Source organism: Phalaenopsis equestris, unplaced genomic scaffold (genome assembly GCF_001263595.1).
Source record: "Phalaenopsis equestris unplaced genomic scaffold, ASM126359v1 Scaffold000256, whole genome shotgun sequence".
Taxonomy (NCBI): Eukaryota; Viridiplantae; Streptophyta; class Magnoliopsida; order Asparagales; family Orchidaceae; genus Phalaenopsis; species Phalaenopsis equestris.
Window position 1 is genome coordinate 270,860 of NW_018164698.1, and position 24,456 is coordinate 295,315.

The 24,456-nt window shown below is 35.7% G+C and overlaps 3 protein-coding genes across 4 annotated transcripts; 1 reads left to right on the plus strand and 2 right to left on the minus strand.

The window, feature by feature from the left end:
- The first annotated feature begins 1,868 nt into the window (after positions 1-1,868).
- On the plus strand, positions 1,869-6,351 carry LOC110024427 (trans-cinnamate 4-monooxygenase). The gene is made up of 3 exons (XM_020724389.1): positions 1,869-2,687; positions 2,782-2,915; positions 5,601-6,351. Exons 1-3 carry the CDS (start codon positions 1,903-1,905, stop codon positions 6,197-6,199), a joined length of 1,518 nt encoding a protein of 505 aa, XP_020580048.1. The 5' UTR covers positions 1,869-1,902; the 3' UTR covers positions 6,200-6,351.
- A 4,853-nt stretch (positions 6,352-11,204) lies between these two features.
- On the minus strand, positions 11,205-15,502 carry LOC110024420. Of its 2 annotated transcripts, none has more exons than XM_020724382.1 (3): positions 15,425-15,502; positions 12,745-12,926; positions 11,205-11,745 (listed from the first exon to the last, which is right to left on the minus strand). In XM_020724382.1, exons 2-3 carry the CDS (start codon positions 12,910-12,912, stop codon positions 11,266-11,268), a joined length of 648 nt encoding a protein of 215 aa, XP_020580041.1. In that variant the 5' UTR covers positions 12,913-12,926; positions 15,425-15,502; the 3' UTR covers positions 11,205-11,265. The 2 variants fall into 2 exon arrangements, with proteins under 2 accessions (XP_020580041.1, XP_020580042.1); XM_020724383.1 differs by lacking the exon at positions 15,425-15,502 and adding an exon at positions 14,494-14,850.
- LOC110024419 (protein ENHANCED DISEASE RESISTANCE 4-like) lies at positions 15,171-22,499 on the minus strand. The gene is made up of 3 exons (XM_020724381.1): positions 22,251-22,499; positions 17,429-17,683; positions 15,171-17,145 (listed from the first exon to the last, which is right to left on the minus strand). The coding sequence occupies exons 2-3, from the start codon at positions 17,547-17,549 to the stop codon at positions 15,443-15,445; spliced, it is 1,824 nt and encodes a 607-aa protein (XP_020580040.1). The 5' UTR covers positions 17,550-17,683; positions 22,251-22,499; the 3' UTR covers positions 15,171-15,442.
- Positions 22,500-24,456: the final 1,957 nt, after the last annotated feature.

Consider the following 24,456-nt stretch of genomic DNA (forward strand, 5'->3'; position numbering starts at 1 on the left):
TCACTATTGACATGAACATACTCCAAATATATTTATAAAAATGTATTATAAAATATATTAACTATAAATGCTTAAATTGGCTAATTGTATTATTATGTGTTTGGTTTAAACACACTTAGGGTGCGTTTCAGGATAAGCAGCTTATCCTGAAACGCGGCTGGGCGGGCCGCAGGATTCTGCCCGCGACTAGCATTTAGTGTAAAAACTCAAATGCGGTTTTGGATAAGCTCACGAAACGCGCAAACTAAATGGTACGACGGCATTTTAAAAACGCACTTATAAACTACCTCAAACGGGCCCTTAAACTCAAATTTTACTGTTCTAAGTATCGGTAAGTTTCTAATATAAATAGACTTTCAAAATTTAAAATAATTTTTGAATACATATTTTATCAAATTAACTTGCACAGCAAGCAAAAATATATATAAAAAAAAACTTATTTCATTTGAATTTGAAGTGCTTTGCTCATTAATGTTATCGAAACAAAATCAAACGTCAGACTTTTTTACTGTATATATTAAAGTCCTCGGACGGAGACCGGTTAATAATTATAAGAAAATTATAAGTCGTGTCTTAATATAATTTCTCATGTAAATGTTGGACCCTAATTTATCTTTGTAGAGAGAATCAAGGGAAAAGATCTCTTTATTCATATTTGTGTCCCGTAGTACTTAAAGAGACATGTTTTATATAATTACAGGAATGAGGGAACGATTATGAAAACTGTTCTTAATGCTATTAAGGTTTTGATTGATTGTATAGATTTTAGGTCTTATTTGTGTTACAATTTGAATAACATTGACGGTAATTGTTGGTCGGCTGGTTTGAAGTGTCATATGTGTTCTCTAGAATGCACGTTGGTCGGATGAGGTGTTCAGCCGTATGGTGATCTTGCTCAGTGTCTTTTGACACGATCTGCCAGAGTGGTCGGTTGTTAGGTGGTTGTTCGGTCCGGATATAGGGTTTGTTGGTCGAATGTGATATGCCGACTTTTTTCTTAATGTTTATTTCCCGTTCGAATTGAGTCTTATAGGGCCCTTGTCTCGCCTGCCTGGTTGGTTCGTCGTCTCGACCAGATCTCATAATCTTACAAAGTCTTAAACGGATCTTATCGCAGCCAACACATGATATCTGATTCATGCCTTTTTTTTGGTAGGTCTTACCACTGCCGAGCAGGAAATCATCTTTCGAGCTTGAACCTATCCCAGACTTTGGAGACGCGACTTTATACTCTGTCTTGAATCGTCGGTTGATTGCTTATCTTGAAAAGAGACATGTAATCTTGGTTGTTCGTTCTTTTTGAGATTCGTGATGGTGTTTTTGGTATATACAGAAAAAAAAAAGTTTTAGTGTTAGATAAATAAATATATAAATTTTGAATGGTTTGTATGTAAATGCTCACTTCCCCTAATTTTTTTTAAGTATAGATATTCATATAAGATGAGGATTTTATATTTCGAAAATTTTAAGTAGTCATGGCTACTCAATAATTTTAAGAAAATAATAATAAATATAATTTCTATAATAAACGAACCGGCCGCATTCATACGTGAGCAATTACACCACACTCAACGAACCGGCCTCCGAGGCTCCACGTCTGCCGGTCCACCCACCCACGCCGGCCATTTTCACCGTACGGCAAGCGACCCACTCGTTAAAATCCGCACCTACGGACCAGATCTCTCATATTACCCATCGGACGGTCTCACAACACATACCCGCATGCGCTCCTCACCCACCGTTACGGCGTTCCTTACCTACCTAAAATAGGTCTATCGCCGTTAAAACTAACGGCGTTCATTCACACCCACCCCCACCTAATCTTCCCTCCATAAAAGCCCCTCAGTCTTCTTCCTCCCACCAAAATCAGCTGCGAAAACACTCGACTCATATCTTCACGCCATGGATCTGTTAATGCTCGAGAAAGCTCTCCTCGGTCTGTTCGCGGCGGTGATGCTAGCCATTGTTTCCTCGACGCTTCGAGGTAAGCGATTCAAGCTTCCTCCGGGGCCACTACCCGTGCCGATCTTCGGCAACTGGCTCCAGGTCGGCGATGATCTGAACCATCGAAATCTCACCGCCTTCGCTAAGAAGTTCGGAGACATCTTCCTACTAAGAATGGGCCAGCGAAACCTTGTCGTAGTCTCGTCCCCTGATCTGGCCCGCGAGGTACTCCACACTCAGGGCGTCGAGTTCGGATCCCGCACCCGTAACGTCGTGTTCGATATCTTCACTGGTAAAGGGCAGGATATGGTTTTTACTGTTTATGGAGAGCACTGGCGTAAGATGCGCCGGATCATGACGGTCCCTTTCTTCACTAACAAGGTCGTGCAGCAGTATCGATTCGGGTGGGAGGATGAGGCCGCGCGCGTCGTGGAGGACGTGCGGGCAAATCCAAAGTCGGCGACGGAAGGGATCGTGATCCGGAACAGGTTGCAGTTGATGATGTATAATAATATGTATCGGATTATGTTCGATCGGAGATTCGAGAGCGAGGAGGATCCAATGTTCCTCAAGCTGAGGGCGCTTAATGGAGAGCGAAGCCGCCTCGCGCAGAGCTTTGAGTATAATTACGGCGATTTCATCCCCATTCTTCGGCCTTTCTTGAGAGGATATCTCAAGATCTGCAAGGAGGTTAAGGATAGGCGTATTAGCCTTTTCAAGAGCTATTTCGTTGAGGAGCGGAAGTGAGTCGTTTTTCCCCCTTCCCAGTTTACTTTTCAAATGGATTTTATGTGAATCATTTTATTGATCTGGTTTTATAAATTATGTGAGCTACAGGAAGCTGTCTAGCACGAAGCCGACGGACAACGCTGGGCTAAAGTGCGCTATCGATCACATCCTTGATGCTGAGAAGAAGGGCGAGATCAATGAGGATAACGTGCTCTACATCGTTGAGAACATCAACGTTGCTGGTATTTTTTACAGCTTTCTTTTGCCTTTTGAATTTTTAATATAATTCGTTGGCCGATATTTTACTGGCTTTATGCTTTGGGCTATTCAAGTATAATTATAATAATAATATTATTATTTTCAACCATTGTGGTACAGTCGAGCACTTGCCAAGTTCTTAAAAAACAGTCGTGTGGACTATTCTAGAACTTGAGCTGGTTCTAATAGATTGTCAGACTTTCTGTTGAGTTATAGGTTATTATATGCCTTACAAGACCTTGAAGATTAATTAATTAATTGATTTTGAAATTATTTATGGCTTAGTCAGAATTTTTTTAGTATAATAACTATTCAAAGGTTTAGGCTTTTTTAGTTAAATTGATTAATTTGAATAATTAGTTTCTATTCGATCATAAATTACTGTCTTAGGCTAAGCTAAATCATGTTTTAGTTTGACTCATTAATCATTAATTATCCTAATAAAATTAATTTAATATAAATTGCATTTTTCTTCTTAAACTATTTTCTTACAGTTGAGAGCTAAAGCATTGAATCAATCGAGTTTTAATCATTAAATCCTTGGTATGATTCGATTTACTTGTGCAACATTCAATGTAGGAGGACGTGTCCCCACAAAATTTTTATGTCTTTTATGTCCGTGTGAATAACCTACAAAATTTTAAGAGGGATTACATACCATAAAATTTTTATGTATTTACATATTTAAAATTTGAATTTTGATATTTATTTTTATGACATTTTTAGTGTAATAATTATATCAAAACTTACGGATGCAAATGTAATTTCACTTAAAAAAATAATATTAGTGATATTTTCTATAGTATAATAAAAATTTAGGTGTTATCTAAATAAATGCTTAATAGATAAAGTTGTAAAGGAAATTCATATAGATGTTATAAGCTTTTGGCTTCTAGTGATAAATGACCAGCACAAGAATATAACCTAAAGATAGAATAAAGAACACGAGTACAAAAGATAGAAATAGCTTTGATCATTATTACAGAGAACAGTTCAGCCTTTATATAGAAATGAAGTAGAATATAAAGAGCACGCGGAACACAATAACTAACATATGCCATACAATAGGTGCTGACATACAGGGCTGTCAAGGCGGCACGTTGTTCGCGACCAGCTCTTTTTCGGCTCCTTGATAAACTTGTGTTCGGCTTTAGTGAACGAGCCGAACACAAACAAATATTTGTTCATTTGTGTTCGGCTCGAAATATTATTAATCAATTATATATATATATATATATCTTTGATGAGTAGTATTTTAAAAAAAATTAATTGTCTACAAAGATTTATAATCAATTAAAAGTATTAATTAAGAAAATAGAAAAAATTATATTAGATTCAAATGATCAAATGATGTTTTAAATCTTGTCCCAATCTTTAACGTCTTATGGCTACATGATTAGGGTTGTAAAAATGACCCTTTGTTTGTTAAAGGCTTGTGTTCTGCTCGCTAAGCAAACGAGTCGAACACGAAAACACTTTGAGTTCGAAATATAAACGAGGTTCGCTCGTGTTCGGCTCATTTACACCCCTACTCCCCTATTGACAGATTTAACTCTCAAGCTTTGATATTCTTATATATAATATATATTAGTGTCATAATAATATTGAAACATAACAAGAAAAATATCTATTTCACGTTGTTGAATATTTCTATATTATATGAGTAAATATCAAAACTTAGAAAAGTAATGCAGAAAAAAGTGTGGTTAATATATCCATGATATTTATGGTAAGTCTGCCAAAATTTCAATTTGTGCACTCTCTAAATAATAAAGAAAGTTAATTTTAATGCCAAATCTAAGGCCAAACTAACCAAAATGATAATTTTATAATATATATATATATATATACAATGAAAGGTCCAAAAAAAAAAAAAATCTAACGTCCCATAACAAATATTTATATTAGAAAGTGATTTATATGAAATCTTCCTTTTCTTCTAGTAAATCCGTCCTTCATCGACCGGTCAATAGCTAGTTGAGCGGTCGGTGAGAGCCCTCCTAGTGGTTATGGATCACCTACCAAGTTTATCCAAAATTATTTTTTTTTTTTAAATCCAGTTGTTGGTTAAATTAGGTGCCATAGAAAAAAAAAATCCATTTTTTCCAAATTCATGCCATTTTATTACTTATTTAAGTAGAATAATTATAATAATAACTTTAAATGCAAATGTATGACATGTTTTCAATTTGTTTAATTCATCTATAACATTTATTATTATTATTATTATTATTATTATTATTATTATAAAAATATAACAAAAATTAGTCCCATAATATAGCTTGATTAATGCAAAAGCAAACATTCCATCTATGAACTTTGGGAGCAAGTGATTGATTGTTGGTTTGGTGAATTCGGATTTTCAACTTAATCATTTAAGAAAGAATGGCAGCTCGGTTAGGTGAGCCAAATCTTTTATAATTAATAATAATGCAACAAACTATCTAAATTATAGCCTAATTACTTTTTTTTTGAAATAATTAGGATCGGTTCATCTATTAATAAATAAATAAATAATTTCATCAGAGAGAGTGCATGATTGGGAAGATGTACATACATAGCCTACAATTCCTACGTCATTATATATCTTACTTCAAAACTTAATTTTTTACTTAAATGTCATCTTCTATGATTTGAAATTATCTAATTAAACTCTCTGTTTTCTGTAGCCATTGAGACAACCCTGTGGTCCATAGAGTGGGGTCTCGCCGAGCTGGTGAACCACCCGGAGGTCCAGCGCAAGGTCCGGGCCGAGCTCGACACGGTCCTCGGCCCCGGCGTGCCGGTCACAGAGCCGGACATCCATCGCCTCCCCTACCTCCAAGCAGTGATCAAGGAAACCCTCCGCCTGCGAATGGCCATCCCGCTCCTCGTCCCCCACATGAACCTCCACGATGCCAAGCTCGGCGGCTTTGACATTCCGGCCGAGAGCAAGATCCTCGTCAATGCCTGGTGGCTCGCCAACAATCCGGCCAAATGGAAGAACCCGGAACAGTTCCGGCCTGAACGATTCCTCGAAGAAGAGGCGAAGGTCGAGGCCAACGGCAATGATTTTCGTTACATACCATTTGGCGTCGGCCGCCGCAGTTGCCCCGGAATCATTCTTGCTCTACCGATCCTCGGAATTACGCTCGGCCGTCTGGTGCAGAACTTTGAGCTCCTGCCGCCGCCGGGAATGGAGAAGATTGATACGGCGGAGAAAGGGGGGCAGTTCAGTCTTCATATACTTAAGCATTCGACCGTTGTTGCGAAGCCCCGGAGCTTTTGAAGATTTTGTTCGAGATGTGTGGTTGGGACGGAGGATTTGTTTGATTTGTCTGGATTGGGAGGGGGAGGCGATGGGAATAAATTAGGTTGCAATGTAAAATATCATTGATGTTAAGGAAAGATGTCTTAATGAAATTTTTCATTTTTGTTTTATTGTGTTTTTTGGCATTGGTGAGCTTTGGATGGGTGGGTTTAGAGCATATCTTTTGGTGCTTGACGAAATGCCCAATCATCGAGCTATCATACGATGCGATTTTTTATGTTGTTTTAAAGAATGTGTTGATTTACCGTTTTTTCGCAAACCTCTCTCTCTCTCTCTTTTCTTTTGCCGCAATGAGTTGTTGTATTATGTGGTTATTTAGACTAAAATTTGATTTGAAATGTTGATACATAGATTGAGTCAAATTTAAAGGCTGAAAAGATGTTTTCATGTCTTTTTTTTTTTTATAATTTCTCATCATGATATTTATAATTTTTGTTGGAAATAAGTTTTTTTGTTATGATTTTTGAAAGGTTGTTATGCCAGAAATTTTTCCATATGAAGTGTGGGTGGAGCTCTGCATGCGGACTCCAGCAATAAAATAATAATAAATTATCATTATAATACTAATAGAATACTAACAAATTATTTTATAGTGATTTTGGGGTTATTTTAGAGTTAGTTATTTTGGAGTTATTTTGGGTTATTCAATTATTTTGGAGTTATTTTTGGACGTCGCAATAACATGTTAATAACACCGTGCGTTGAACCACTACAATAACTTCTGAGGTTTCAATTTGAATAGGTTTGGGCCAGGTCGGGCATAAAATATTTTTTTTAAAATATTTTAAGATGGGCCCGATGTAGCACATGTGGCGACATATTACTGGAGCACGCATATAGAGCTGCGTCCACACTCCGTATGGAAAATTTTTTGCATGTAGCTCAAAATAGTATTCATATAAATATTAAGAGTGGACACGCACAACTACAAAATTTTTACAAAATTTGAAGTCATTGGGAGCTTAAAATATTTCAAAATTATTATAATTTTAGGCTTTAAAAAGAAACCATATTTTGTTCACTATTAAAAGTATTGTGAATCCCATGAAGGGGGCGACTAATTTTAAATTTAAGAAAGTTGCATATTTTTAATTATTTTTCACCCCTAAGAGCCTACGTCCAAAAAAACTCAAAATTTAATGAATTTTAAAATTATAGTAGCCTAAGAGCTAAATTTTGAAATATTTTTAAATTTATGAGTTTAAATTTTTAAAATCAAAATGTTAATATTTTTAAGCCCTAAAAATTTATATTTTAAAGCTCAAAACTTTAAAATTTTTATTACTTTAAGAGCCTAAATGTTTAAAAACTATGATCTCTAATATTTAGAAACTAGCTTAAATTTTAAAAACTTTAGTTCTTCAATTAATTTAATTTTTAAATGGGTGATGTTATATTTTTAATTTTAAATTCCAAACATTTTGAAGCAATTAAAGTCCAAATCATCAAAAATTCCTATAGTCTCCTGATGTAAACCCCTATTTGGTGGCATCGGAGGATGTCAACTTTCCTAAATAACTTGAGAGACGAGTTGATCAATGTCGTGATAAACTTAACATACCATATTAAAAACACAAAAGGTCTTCATTGTAGCTGCAAAGAAGGGTTAGCTTGCAAATTAGCTTCTCCCAAATGATATTTTGTTTTCCTTGAACGACACTCAATTTCCAACGAATGGGTATTTACTTTCCCACGAGCAGGTATTTTAAAATCACAAATTTTAAAAAGATTTCTAAAAGAGCCCTCATATTTCCCTAGAAAGAGTACTTTACGCTTCCAGGAGTACATGTTTTAAAAATTTTCCCGCATCGTTTCAAAAATATACCTTTAGATGTTGTGAAAAACGACGACAATAAAGTAAAAAATGAAACGCGTAAAATAGCACACACAAAAAACACCAGAACGACACATAGATTTACGTGCTTCGGCAAATTTGCCTACGTCCACGGAGCTGCAGGGGATTTATTTCTTCGAAGAATTATACCGTCGAGCGCCTCGACGTTTACAAGAAAATCTCTATTTTCTTCTCTCCCTTCCTCTCTCTCTCTCTCTTCCTCTATTTCTCTTAGCTCTCAAGATGACTTGACTTAGCCTTGATTGGCTTGACGCTGCGAGTCATTGAAGTATGCAGGAACTGTGACAACAGCATTCTTTACAGAGGATCCTAAATAGCCTCAGCAATCTCACGCATCTTAATTAGAACCATAGATGAGATTTCTTCAGGTGCATACTGTTTTTCTTCTCCCTTGTACTGGACAACAATCATGGGCTTGTCTCCAGGTCCAGGAATAGCTTTGAAGGGCCAAAGCTTCAAAGCTTTGATACCGAGAGAGAGAGAGAGAAGAAGAGAGAGAAGAAGAGAGAGATTTTCTTGTAAACGTCGAAGAGCTCGACGGTGTAATTCCTCGAAGAAATAAATCCCCTGCAGCTCCGTGGACGTAGGCACATTTATCGAACCACGTAAATTTGTGTGTCGCTCTGGGGGGTTTTCTGTGGGCGATTTTAATCGGACTCGTTCTATTTTTTACTTTATTGTCTTCGTTTTTCACAACTGGTATCAAAGCTTTGGGTTCGAATCTAAGAAAGAACAATGGGCGGAGAATAAGTGATGACATCGGGGATCGAGAAGTTTAATGTCACTGATTTTGTTTACTGGAGGATGCAAATAGAAGACTACCTCTATGGAAAGAAACTTCATCTTCTGTTACTGGGAAAACGACCTGAAAAGATGGACGAGGTGGAATGGAATCTGTTGGATCGATAGGTTCTGGGGTTATACGATTAATCCTATCGAGATCGGTTGCCCACAACGTCATCAAGGAGATAACTACTGCAGATCTCATGGTGGCTTTATCATGTATGTATGAAAAGCCATCGGCGAATAACAATGTGCATCTGATAAAAAAATTATTCAACTTGAAGATGCAGAAGGTGTGTCTGCTGCTCAACACCTAAATGTCGTATGTTGAAATTGATTGTCGTCTGTTGAAATTGATTTTTATGATGAGATACGTGCACTGATATTGTTGGCTTCATTGCCAAATAGCTGGGAAACCATGAGGATGGTAGTTAGCAGTTCTGTAGGTAAATCTAAGCTGAAATATGATAATATTCGTGATTTGATTTTGGCTGAGGAGGTGCACAGAAAGGATTTTGGCGATGTCTCGTGTTCAAGTTCGACGCTAAATGTTGATTTCAGAGGGAGATCACATGATAGGAACTCAAACAGAGAAAGAAAGAGAAGAAAATAGAGATTTTTTTGTAAACGTTGAGGCGCTCGACGGTGTAATTCCTCGAAGAAATAAATCCTCTGCAGTTCCGTGGACGTGGACAAATTTGCCGAACCACGTAAATCTGTGTGTGGCTCTGGTGTTTCTTCTGTGTGCAATTTTACTCGTTCCATTTTTTCTTTATTATCGTCATTTTTCACAACATTAGACACATAACATTACATCAATACAAATACTTTTTTTTCATTACAAATATAATGCACAAAACTGAAATAAAATAAAATAATGAAATGAACAGCGAAGAAATGACGACGGCTTCGATTAGGGAAACATAAGGAGTGGTGATATAGGGAAGCTCAACAGGGGCATTCGGGAAATAAGAAAGACGAGGTTGGTTGTTGCAACAGATGATAACCGAAGAAATGCTCGCGTAAACAGTGAAAAGAAACAGAGAAAGGCAAAGGGATTTACTGTTCTTATATTCAGATTTCAAACAGGAAGAAGGTGACAAAGTGGAGGGATTCCTACTGCAGACAGAACCAGAGAAGGACAGAGTGTGCCAAGCCTTTTCACTTTTGCCATTTCAAGTGGAGAACTAGCGAGAGAGGAGAAAACCTATGGCAGAATCTGCTGCCAAGAGAACAGCAGGACAGCAAAGTGAAAATTGAAAAAGGAAGAAAATCACAAAGAAGAAATGCACACAAGAACATCGAGAACTTACGTGGTTCAGTCCATAGGACACATATCCACGAGAGGGAATCAAAAAATAATTCACTAAGACAATCTTGAAGTTTATACCGCACAAAATCAAGGACGAACCAATCCCCCTAGCTCTCTATCAATCATGTTCTCGATAGAGGTTTCTTGGTTCCTCACCTTGATTTCTCTGAATTTCTCTCCACCTCAACCCTCTCAACTCATATACATTATTACATATATATAGACAATGACTCGTACAAGATGACCGGTTAAACACTTGTCATAGCCAAATGACCGCTGTAACCATTAACTATAGAAAACCTCTGCGGCGTCATCTTAGTTCACATAATTGAGAGTCATCATAACAAAACCCAAAGAATCTTACCGGTGTGCAAGAAGGTAGACTTGTAAAAGGTAAATGGAGCAATTACATACAAACTACATGTTAGGTATGGCTCATATACCAAATAAAGGACAGATGTTGGAGCGGAACGGAGCAAACCAGCAGAGCGGAAACATTTGTGTAATTGGGAGAGTTACATTATATGGGTCAGAGGTGCGGGGGCAATGCCTCTACGGTACGGTACAGGGATAATTCTGTAATTATATATTATACTCCGGGATTATATATGTCTGTGTAACCCTATGTCTTAATCATGTACTCTTTTTCTGAATTAAAAAAAAAACAACCGCTCTGCTTCCGAGGACGTAGATATCTTTGCCGAACCTCGTTAAAGCTTTGTGTACTTCTTCTGAATTTATGTTTCTTTGCCCTAAATTTCTCAACACTGCCCAAAACTTCTTATTTACAAATCAAACCACCCTCTTTCATTCATTTTTATAATTCTCACTCAAATATCAAAAATGATAAAACCTCAACTAATATTTTTCATTTTTTATCGTATTCTAAAAAGTTTGATCGTCCCACACGCAAATGCATCATTTCAATAGTTAAAAAAAAAAACACTTTGATGGTTAATTTGTAAATATAAATATTTGCATGTAATTATCCCAAAAATAAAATTTAGCTGCTAGCTATATAAACACACAAATAATTGCCTAACATATCTGTAAAAAAAAAGTAAACAAATAACACTATGTCACACTAAAATCAAGTGTATAGAACCCCCAAAGCATCCCAACGGTACATAAACCGAAAGCCAACGGCCCCACCATCCAAACCAACAACGAAAGCCCAACATACAGAACTCTATTGCCAACCACACCCAACACCACACCCTTCATCATCATCTCCTCTGCATGAGCCATGAACGCCTCCCCTTCATTCAAGCAGATGAGAAAGTTGGCTTCTATGATGAAGCCAGCCGCCATGGAATTGAAGAGGAAGCTGAGGAGCATGAACATAGACACAGATGAGTATTTCAGCACCAGTATTGCTTCCATTTGAGAGCCGAAGGTTGGGTGGCCGGCGAAGAGGTGGCTTGAGGTGTACAAGTTGTTGGCGAATGAAGCGAGGGCGGCGTTGATGGTTATGGAGATCGAAGCGAAGAGGATGGTCGACATGAGCGAGTTGCGGAAGGTTTGAACTCCGATTACGGCTTTGTTGCTGTCTGCCTATTTGCATGCATGAACATGTACATAAGTTAAAAATTATTTGAGGACATTTTGATATATTTTGTATACAAGTAAGATACATGGAAAAGAAAAGGACGGCTTCTAATTAGGAGATACAAGTTCAAATTACACTTTAACTGCTAATTTTCAACCTAGTCATTATTAAGGCTCAATTAAAAGAAGAAAGAAAAGAATTTCATTTTTTCATGCAAGGATAAGATAGTGTGCATCTAAAATTTCTAATTTAGATGCCGGATATGTAAATACTTAGGGCTTGAGTTGTATGCATGTAAATCTTCCAAAAAGAACCACCCCAAAAATTTAAAAGCTTATAGCTCATGCTCAAGTGAATAAACATTTCTTAGTTAGATGGTTCTCATTTTCATAAATAAAATTCTTTATTTTTAATAAAAAACATCTTATTTATCATTCTAAAATTAAGAATGTCATAAGCTTAGGTCATGCTAGAGATCAAATTTGATTTTATTTTTGTTTGTGAAAACATGTTTGTATAGTGTATTTTATATACATGTTTTTGAAAATACTCAAAACAACTTCTAGACATTTTGAGTGTTTTAAAAAACAGTCACATATTAATCAAACACATCAAACATGTTATGCTTCAAATCAAAATATAAACAAAACAATAAAAAAAAAAACCAAAGTAGGAAACAAAAAATAAAAATAATCCCAAACAGCCCCTTAGACATACATATAAATCAATTTTAACTTCATGTTTGGCACCTTCGCACTCTGTTCTTAGAAGTCATAGTTTTGATCCCCCAACAAATTCAAATATGTCTTTGAATTTTACAATTAAATTCACTCAAAATTTTTACTCAATCAAAACAACAACATAATAATCCCTTCTAGTTTCACACCCAAAAACTAATGCATCATCAATTTAAACATGATTTTATTTAAGACAAATAACATTACTCTAGACTCATCTCCCTAACAAGCAATAAAAAATGAAAGGGGAGATGAAAAGTTCCTCACCTGCATGATGCTCTGAAACCACACTCTTTTACTCACCAAATTGGCTCCAACACTTGTCTTTGGTTTCTTGGACTTAGAGCTGTGCCATAAGTAGAAATGGTAGCTCGCATTGATGAAGATGCTGAAGGGCACAAGCAATAGATCCAATGAGTTCTTGTTCATCTCCATTCTTAATCTGATGGCTTCACAAAAGAGCAAAAGGAAGTTTTCTTATAGACTTAAGTGTATCCGTACATATATTTAATAAAGAAGATATACATCACACTCAATTCTTATATATTTATATATCTGACACCAAAACTACAATTTTTACACATATGCCGCCTTACCTATGCATGTAAAGCTAGCTGTTTTTCACTATTTAAGGCGGTATAGATGTAAGAAACAAAATTTAGGGTGGTGTGCATGTAAATGCCCATTTGGAACCAAAGTTTTGAGTGGGAAAATTGGCAAGCAGACATCATAAGTTAGGTTGGATTGTTGTCAGTGTTATGTAAGTGGACTTGGTGGGATCAAGCTCAGCACAACTCTGCAGTGTGAGGGTTGGAAAATATGCATGTAAGTTTATGATGATGGGCGCATTAAGGGACTTCCACTTCATTGTTGGTAACTGCCTACACATCCAATTAATCAAAAATAAATAAATTTTCATGATGAAATAATAAATAAGTACTATGAGTTGGGCGCTAATGGACTGATAGATGGTCAACTTTTAGGGGTACTCGGTGAATCATTGAAAAAAATGGCGGAAAAAAAAATGGCGGCTAAAGCCGGCGCGAGTGCTTGTGATTGGCTATCCGTAGATATGTTGTACGCACATAGTATTTTCTCTTATCCTAAATATGTTCGTAGTTGACTTCCAATTATTTTTGACATAGAAAGCTAATTGGATTGCTTTGGTTGATTAAACAAATTTAAAATTATTGGATTCAAATTTGTTCGAAGATAATGTGAGAGTCTTACTTACATGAATGATTTAAGAAACGAGGATTAGAAGAGAAAAGCTATGGGATTCATTAGAATGTCCTAAAGTAAAAAACTATATTACAATATTTAATAGAAGTTTGTCATAAAATGAACCTAGTTAACTTCTAAGTACTTGATTAAAGAGAGAATATGCGTTTAATTCTAGATGTGGGAGGAATCAGAGTGAATCTCATGATAAAATATTATTGGCACGTTTAAATACATACCCACCAATTCCTATGTATCAACATATCTAACATTTAAACTTTACTTTATTACATTTATATCTCTCCAATCTTTCATATCACATTAAATATAACTTTTGACTTTTAAGAAGTGAACCACATCTTTTCATGCACAGCTCAGATGGCATAAGAGCAAAAATTAAAGTTTAAGTGTTAGGATATGTAAATACACAAGAAGTGGTATATGCCTAAATCTTCCTATCTTCATAGGACAACCAAAACATGCGTGTGGGGTTGGAACAAAAATTTGAATGAGTTGCATTTGCAACGGCCAAGTAGTGTATGAATTGGTAGTTGCTCATTAATCTCCCGTATCAAAATTTTATTTTATATATTAGCAAGTTGTCTGCATGATAACACGTGGCAGATTATCATACATGTGTAATAAAAGTCAACTAAGTGCCCAAATAAGAGAACAAATCATATAATAATGGTATGTAACATGTGCCCTGACAATAAGAGAACAAATGCACTTAGAATTCAACTTTGACCAAGGGTTATAAACTAATGAAATTTCAAAGTAAAAGAGTAGCCTTACGGAGCAATCATAATCCTCAATGTTTTTGTTAGGTTGTATTTGTGGCAGCGATGTTGTGGCAGTGTGCTCCTGCACCGCACTTTCAAGCATTTGACAAAATTAAGTTGTCTGTTTTTTCAAAATGTTGCAAGAGAAAAATAGATTTTGTAATATGATCTGGCTAAATATGGTGGCTGCCTTAGAATTATATATATATGTATTAAAAATTAATGGTCGGAGGCTATTATGCGAGCTCCGACCATCCCTCGTGCGCTTAAGAATTCGAGTATCACACCCTACATTCGAGGGGAATCGAATCCCAGACCAGAGGGGACTTACAATTGACAAGCAGATGCCCGACCAATTGATCCGAGTATCGACGCAAGAATTATATATATATAATATATATATAACTGGTTCCTTATAATCACTACATTATAATAGTTCATGTTGGAAAAAACTACTTCCCACCACAAAATTTACTAGAAAGCATGGTTTCTCAAAACAGAACTGTGGTGGCGATCTAAAACGCAAAACACACATATAGACTCTAAGATTTTCTTCTTTATTTTAACCCTTATATATGCAGAATAAATTAAATAATAAAACTTCACATAGAAAATAAGAAAAAATGTACTCACCATATACAAAAAAGAAAAACATTTGTGTGGAATAAAGAAATAACATCAAAACCCACCTACTGAGATTTTCATAATTAAAACACCAGAAATCATGTCCAAATTCACAATAAAGACAAACAAGCACTACCAATACATAAATCCCTATGTACACATCTGAAAGAATACATTTTTTTTTAAATCATAAAGAAGAATGAAAGCAAATTTTTCACACGAATTTACTAAGCTCTGCCACTACCATATTCACCAGTTATTAACTATACTGTCAAAAAATCTCAATTTTCAAATAATATATGAAACTGCAAATTGCAAACCTGCCCTTCAAACTTCTCTTATTTATAAAATGAATCATCTTCTTCTTTCTTGCAGTGCCTCTCCCATCTTTTTCGCCCGGAAGGCCGACAAATTTTCAACGTATCTGTGCTTTGATATTCATCATGAGAGTTGCCATTGTTAAACAATAGCTCACTGGCTGAAGAATAACCCATGAGGTTATGTAGCCTTAAGCAATTAAAACCTTCACCTTTTTCTTCATCTACTCTCTCATCAAAACTCCTTGATTTAGGCAATGCAGGCTTGACCTCACCCGAATTACTCTCTGAAGAAGAAATCAGATCCCAGGCAGTAATATCTTCATACCGAGACGCAAAGTTTTCATTTTCTGCAACCACATTTAGTTCATCGTTCTCCTCACTAGGTGGATGCCGGTCCTCTGCGGGGGTCTGCGGTATCGACGGAGTTCTGGGTTTGAAGAAGTACATTAGTACTTCAGAGCAAGCGCCGCATCGAAGCTTGTTAACCCTCTTCGGCGAGACCAGAAAATCAACAGGTAGCTGAAGCAATTTAAAGCATTTGTAGCAGATGACGAAAGGGGCGCCGCCTGACACAGGACGGCAAAGCTTATTTTGCGCCCTCGAAACCTTGAGTTGCAAGTTTTGTGGAATTGCAGGTTCAGATAAATGACAACAGACATTGTGAGGACAGGGCCTGCAGTGTTCATTGTGGCAACATTTCTCTCTGGAATTATGGAACAAGGAAGAGCTTGGCTGTATGGAGAAAGGAATGAGTGAGGAACGATGCTCTTTTGATGGAAGTTTTCCTCGGAATTGGGATTTTTTTACAGCAGATAGAGATGATTCACTGCTGTTTGATCTTCCATTGAACAATCCTGTAAGCTCGTTCCTCAGTTCATCCACTCTACTCAAAATGTTAACTTGATTGTCCTGTTCAGAGAATCTTCGATCGATCTTAACTTCAACATCTTTTGCCGGAGAACTCGAAGACTCATCGATCCAGCTTTGTCGAACATCCTGAGATGTAAAAATGGATTTTTGTTCACGTTCAGTGGCCGAGTAGAATCTATCATTAGAAAATCTCCTTGTTGAGTTATCTTCTGCATTTGTGCTAGTTGTAGAATTTGAAGCATTTTTGTTTCGAAAGGTTCTTCTCGATAAATGAAAAATACGATATTTTCTATCTTCATCTGGGGAAGATACACTTCCTTCATATGCTTGAGAGGAGCTTCCACTGGTAATTCTGAAATGAGCGCCATTTATGAACTCCATATTGAGCGAATCCTCCTCTGAGTTGGCAGAACGCCCCGTAGGTTCTGAAGAATCTTCCAACTTATCATTTGATTTCTGATTATCAGAGATTTCTGGGTGCACATTAGGAGATTTTTCCAGTTCTTCATTGCCTGCTTCCAATCTCTCTCTAAATCTGCTTCCTTCAAGTTTGGATGCCTCCCTCTTTGCCTCGTCAGTTTCGCCATTAAACTCAGATACAGGAAGATTCTTAATTTCAGTTTGTTCGTGTTCCAAGGATATCTCGTCACATATATTTTCACTGATCGATTCAGAAACATTGAGATTATTAATATGAGTTTGCTCAACTACTTTAGTTGCATCAGAATCAGGAGTTTTTCTTCTGAGATTTTTCGATCCATTGCTTAAACAATCACTGTCAGGTAAGTTCTGGGAAGCAGAAATGGCAGACTCAGAGCACAAATTTTGTGCACTGTTTGAACGTGCTTTAGCTGATTTGGAAAAAATCATTCGTCAATAATGATCTCCCAAATGGAAAAAAAATAGGGCATTTACAAAAACATATCAGATACCAACCAATTCTTACTTTTACATTAATACCAGATGCCACAATTTTAACTTTTTAAGTGAAATACAACTTATTCATGCCTGGGTAAGATGGCATGTATGCAAATATTAAATTCTAGTTATAAGATATGTAAATACATAGGAATTGAGTGGTATGCTCGTAAATCTTCAGAAAATTTATAAGCGAGCGCAGAAGAACAAACAAACCTCTAATTATGGCGCCGCATCCACCACATTTATAAACAGGAATTTCTGAAGACTCTGTTAGAAGCTTAAAACATTTGAAGCATCTAACAAAACGAATAGCTGGAACTGTGTTGTTCTCCATGATCTTTTTAAGCCCGAGATTAATGAGCAGAGCCTGCTAGAAATCACTTCAACACATCGTTCTTCGTTCAATTGAGACGATGATATACTAGCTGTTCTCTCCCACAGAAAGGTGATCTTCCTCTTGAATTTCTTCTGCATAAACATAATAAAAACTCTTAATGTTGCAATCACAGCCAAAAGCAACTAAAGCCATTAAAACAGCTTTATACATTGTATGTTAGATATGTTTTCACATGTCTAACACATTATGTTTGATATTTACGTTTGCAATACTTTGGTGCGATAAACCTATGCATGAAAAGATTTGACTTTTAAAAAATTACCAATTATGATATTTTTATGTGAAATTAAGGATTTAAATGTTATGAATGCAAATATGAAAGTTTAAGTGTTTGGCATATAAATTAAAAATACCCAACGTGGGAGCGGCTAAGGCAACAAAGGGCAAGACGGGTACAAGGCCAAATTGTCCTTCCATATAAGTAAAAATCTGAATTTTAGAGCGGGCAATCTCGTATAAGTAAAAATCTGAATTTGAATGTGGGGAATCTCATATAAGTAAAAATGTATGGTATGTATGTAAATGCCGCTACAATAATTTCTGAAGCTTAAATGCAGCAAAGTTCATGTGGTTCAACTTCAATTAGGCTTCGTTTATAACTGCATGGAGATTGAATAATTTCCAATAAATTTTAAAAGAGCATACATTAAAGATTTCTTCATAAATTGGGAGATTAATAAAGGTTATAATTTTGATGAAGAGGAAAGAAGAAAGAAGAAAAAAGAATTTGACATATTGGAGTTGCAAATCAATAATAAAACATACAACCATTTGTTGTCACTAGTGATAAAATTGTTATGAGAAGTATTAAATCTCATAGTTGTATAGGAAGTGTGTATATTAGGAAGATTGATATTATGTAGCATAATTAGAGAAGATTTCATTACATGATTTTTTCAATATTAAAAAGATTGATACAATAGGTAACATAATCAGATGAGATCTAATCACATGATCTTTTCTATCAGAAAATAATTTCTAATTTGTATGTCATAATCCTCTCTTATCTATACAAGGGATTATATCTGATTCTTATGTGTGAAGTTATAACCTTATTTCAACCGTTTTTCCTCTCTCGACATCAATTCTGTAAGAACCGAAATAATTTCTTACCTTCTTCTTTCCTTCCTTACTCTTTCTTTACCGACTTCAAAAATCGCACTCCCTTTTTTTCTCCCCCACTCGTAATTTACTGCCTTCCCTTTTGTTCTCTTGTTTACCGCCTCCCGCAGCTACTTAGAGAGCGCATACGCATCGCACTCCCCACCTCACCACTCTCTTCTCCCGATCTACCCTCCTCCCTCTCTCCCTTTCAGTTTCACTCGAATAGTCTTCGTGACCGAACTCCTCGCAATACTGTCACCGATATAGCTAGGTAGGAAGGCAATGGCGCTATAGCACATACAAATACTTAAAACTCTCATTTTCTCCTCCTATCTTTTGCTCAAACCCGAATCCATCGAGGTAACCCCTGTCTGTCTCTGTCTTCCTCCCTCGCGCACGCTATAACTTCTCAGAACCCCATAAATCCTTTGTCAACACGTTCTTAACTCGAGATTTAAGGCAAGTCAGAGGAGAACAGAGAATTAAAGAAGGTATGATTAAAAGAGGCTTTTTTATGTTGTTTATTAGGTTATAGAAGTTATTTCAAGATTTAAACTAAAATAAGAGAATACATTATTTTAAATAGGTTAATAGGTCAATGTTCACAATTCTTCTCTTTAAAATATTATCATAATAATATTTAATTAATAAGACGTACGACGGTATTAATAATTGTCGATTTGGTAGAACCTAATTTAACAAATAATTAAATTTATTGGTATATTCATTTATATTTCATTTTTTCTAATGTGTAGGATTGCTAGTCGAACTGTCAAACTTGTAGAATGGTCGCTATTGTAGTCTCAAAGTAACTGATGTTTATTGAAGGTTAAATACAACCTTCTTAATTAGGGGTGTTATTCTTTGTTAATTGTAATAGAATCACATACATTGCTTATGTTTGTCAGTCAGGCCCTTACTACTTCAATGATGATGTTGCAACTATTATATGCTTACTGTATTGTACATGCTGAAATTGCTAACTGCAATTACTACTGCAGATTTGAACAATCCTGTAGTTATAGTGTTTTCTTTTTCTTTCATAAACATTTTATGAACCTGCATGTGGATCCACCTTATATCACAAACCTGTGTAAAATTACATACTTCTTACATATTATAAAATGAAAACAAATTGACATGTTTGTGTGTGACAAGTATGTAGTTCGGTAAAACTCTTTTAGATTTTGGCTAGTCGGGCTGACTAACACACAGAATGATGACTCTACAAGATATTGCAGGGTTTCCTTGGGTTGATATTTAACCTTCCCAATTACAGGGTGTCTATTAAAACCAATTATGTATATATATAAACATAAATGAAAGTTAAATGATAAGAAATTTTAATTGAAAATAATTGTATGTTTTGTATGTTATGCATATTTGATATTTATCACCACTTGTTGATCTTATAGTGTTATATATACACATAGTAGTCCTTCCTAACCAGTTGTCTATATTGCATGTCACATTCTTCTTGTCGTTTATATTTTAATAGATGACTGTTAATTACTGAGTTTATCAAACTCATTCTTAATTTTTGCATGACAGGATTCAATCAACCACCGGTAAGACCGTCTCCACAGTAGCTAGTTTTAGTATTTTCTTTAGTATTTGCTTCTAGTTATTGTATTTTTCTTTGTTGGGTTTGGGCAGTTGTTCTATGTTATCACTTCTATTTTGACTCAACTAGTTTTCTATTTTTAGTCCAGTTATAATATTGAACTTTCATTATTAATAAAAGATACACTTCTTTTTGTTTACAATGCAAGTTTTTCTTTGAAATTACAAAATAGGTTCAAATCATTTTCTCATTCCCCGCGTTGTCGGGGTGTACCACTTTCTGGACCCGGAGTGTGACATGTTGATTGCGGAATAATTTCTCCACGTGAGCGTAGACAAATTTGCACCGAACCACATAAATCACAATATGTTTGATTGTTTGCTAGTCGTGAGATTTTGTTTTTTGCATTGTTTTGCACAACAAAAAAGCTTCACATAAGTTTTACTTTATTAAGTTATCTAAGAACTGCTCAAGAATTTGCATATCCACTTTTCTCCTTCGTGTTTAAGTTTCTCCACAAAGGCAACCATAATGTCCTTCCTTAGAGAAAAACTTGCCCGAGCCTCTTCCCCTCTCCACCTACTTCACCCAAACTCAACTCTCCATTGAATATGTTCTTTATTTTCTCTATCATGGATGGTTTTTAGTATGGAAACTCTTCTAAACTCATTAAAACAAAAAGATCTCAAATATATCAATACAATTTTTTGTAAATTATCCTATCCCAAAAATCCCAAGTCAAGATGACCAAAGTTGTAGTTCTATGCAACTTAAAAGATATGAGTGACAACCCTAGATGCCATTGTTTTAGGACACCAGAATTTACATACATAGAAGTAGAAAATGTAGATTTACCACCCAACTCCTACGTATTTACATATCTAACACCTAATCTTTGTTTTTTTACATTTACATCACCCGTATCTTTCGTATCAAAAGTAGCACCATTATAACTTTTTTAAAAGTGAAATACACCCTTTAATAAATAGCTAAGGTGACATGTAAGTGTTAGATATATAAATAAATAGGAATTGGGCAGTATGTTTGTAAATCTTCCAAAAAAAAAAAAATATTTAACAATTTAAAATAATCAAACAGCATGTATTTTTAAATAACATGCCCTTACACTATTACAATGTTTGTAAATTAAACAACCGCAAAAGAAAGATTTTATTCGCAAACAATGACTTCTCATTCTAAGACAAATAACTTCAACCTATATGCCTAACAATTCTTAAAATAATGGAGCCGAAACCATGTAGAACTTGTGAAAATCTGTAAAAATCAATTTGCAGAACGATCTAAAGCTTAATAAAGCAAGTCAAAGAGATGCAGTTCGTCCTACAGACGAACAACAGAAAAACATTACAGGGGCATCAAGACGGCTTAAAATCTTATTTTGGGTGTTTTCATCACTAGAAACTTCGGAAAACACAGAATTTAAGTGGGAAACTTACCTGATGAAAGCCAAGACGCGGTTTTCTTTAAAATAAAAAAGAAATTACATAAGCAAACAGGAAAAATAATAAAAATTTAAGATTTTACCGATCCATACATCCCCAAAAAGAAAAAAAAAACAAGCAAAGCTGACACTTTTTAGCAAAATCACCAAAAAAAAAAAAAAGACATTTTGACAAACAGCTACCTTTCAAAGAGAACGCTTCAAAAAACTGGAATAACTTGATTTGCAAACAGTGATAAGACAAAAAAAAAACCATTTTTTAATTAAAAGACGGCTAAGAGACAGCTGTTCCTTCAATGCAAAAACTAAACACTAAGAGATACTCATCACCTGCTTCTCAACTAACTATTTAATGAAGATCCAAAACGAAGCAACCTCCTACCTCCTTTTCATTAAAAATAAAAAATTAATCCAGAAAAAAAAGTGAACTTTTTCTCCTCTCAAGCATTTCAATCCAGTTTCAGAAATAAAATAAAAAGAAACATAAAAAAAGCTCAGAGAAGCGAACCTCTGAGTCTGAAATATCTTGATCAGCTCCCTCTGCTTCTTCCTTCCCCCTTTTCTGGTCGGGGTGAAGAGACATAAGAAGGTGGGAGGAAAAAAAAATCTGATCTTTTACTCGGCCCAAAAATCTGATCTTTTACTCGGCTCAAGCTTTGACTAAAGAGATTCTATTCAGAGGTCAATGGCCCTTATCGCGTATCAGAAGCCATTAGTGCTCCACCTCTGATCTTTCGTAGAGCGAGAAAGAGAGGAACGGGACTTTGGGGGAAGAGGGAGAAAGCAAAACAGGGAAGTGATCGCTGTCACCGAAAAGAGTTACGCGGAGCACGAGAAGAAAGTTCACACGGGTCCAGTTTTTGCGGTGCGTCCTCCGCGGGACAGCTTACAAGCCGAGCAACAATGGGCTCTGAGCCGAAGAAGCCATCTACGGCTCACACGTAGCCAGCCGCCGCAGTGGGCCATAGGCGGCCGGTCCCACGTTGACTTGGTGCTTAATTTCGTGGCTAAGAAAGTGCTCGCTTTTGGTGATGGCTACTTTGTTGTTGACTGCTGTATGAATTTGCTTGAAGTTGGGTTATTAGTGGCTGTTAACTTAAACGTGGAAGCTTAGCTTAAGAAAATGAGCATATTATGGATTAGCGATTTCGTCATCCTTAATCATTTTTTGGCATTGGGTTATGGGAGATATTTATTTTTGATTTATCAATCACTGGTGGAGCTCAAAGACTGAATTTATTAAAACTAAGGATTTGATTTATGAGATATTGAATCTTTCATGTCAAATCATCGACAGAAATAAAACTAAAGCACGACGCATACTTTAATTTTATGATTAATTGTATTTATAGGTTGTTGTCTTTCAAATTGATATGTGATCTTTAAATCTTTTCTTTCAATGGGATTAAAGACAAGAGGAAGTCTCTATATTTCTTTTTTGAGAATGTGAAGGAACACTTGCACACATGAAATGAGGACTATGATCACTTTGAAATAACTGACAAATAAGTAGACTGCCTAAACGGTAGTAATTTCATACACATTTATACTTTCAAGTTTGCTCATCAAAAAAGTTTAAAACATAAATAGATTCACAAACCTATTAGTTATATCTTATTAGATCATATAAATAAGGTTAAACTTTTAAAATAACATAAATATTACATTTATTTCCATGTATTTACCCAAATAAAAATCATTTAATTATTTTCCTATTTAAGCCACATATGTTACCTTATAAATGTGTTCACATTAGTGAGCCCAAACTTTACTATCATGTATAAGGGCATTTTTTAATAATCCCAACCATTGCTTATATCAATACAGGACCAAAGCGACCTCCATCATAGGTAGAGCATTACTAGACTCATCAATGATCATATATATTGATACAACCAGATGACATATCAAATATGAATTTGCAGGTGTAGCATGAAACTTACATGCAATCTGATTCATACATGCATAATTCCAACTAGTCCAAATTGAAACTTTAATGAGATCATAAATTAAACCAAAATCCGAGTAAAAACTAAACTGAATTTTTCATTTTTGGAGAAAACAAACAGTATATATATATAAAAGAAAATGATAGCAGAGTTAACTCAAATCACAGCAGAAATGCAAATATTACTGTTGAAATTCAAAATAGTCACAAACAAGGACACTTCACAATCCAAAAAATAACAATACAAACACAAAGACACCGTAGGCTAGCACAAAAGGAGTGAATTGTGTTGGATTAGTGAAAACAAGGAATTGGGAATTGGGGGTGGTAGGGAGGTTTGACAGAAGCAAGGAGGAGGTAGAAATGCGGCTGGACGACAAGTAACAAATGGTTGGAGACACTTGCAATGTAGGGAGAGGCGGCCGAACGACAACTTGTAGCAGTATGGTGTAGGGATGCGGCTAGACAACAACAAGCAGCTGATGGATGGAGTGAAAGGACAGTGCACGGATGGAAACAACGATCAAGGGGTGCACAAAAATGATGGCAGAGAGCATGAGAGGAATAAGCAAGCAAATATGTGAAGGTAATCATCGCCTTGAAGTAGGATACATCCGAAGCACCACCTGTCCTTAGATACAACTTTAGCAAAGGAAAAGTCGCTAACGACAGAAAAGTCTAAAATAAAAACTAAACTCTAAACAAATAAAATTACATATATATAGTAGTAGATAACTAGGATGGGGTGACCCCTTCACTTGAGCGG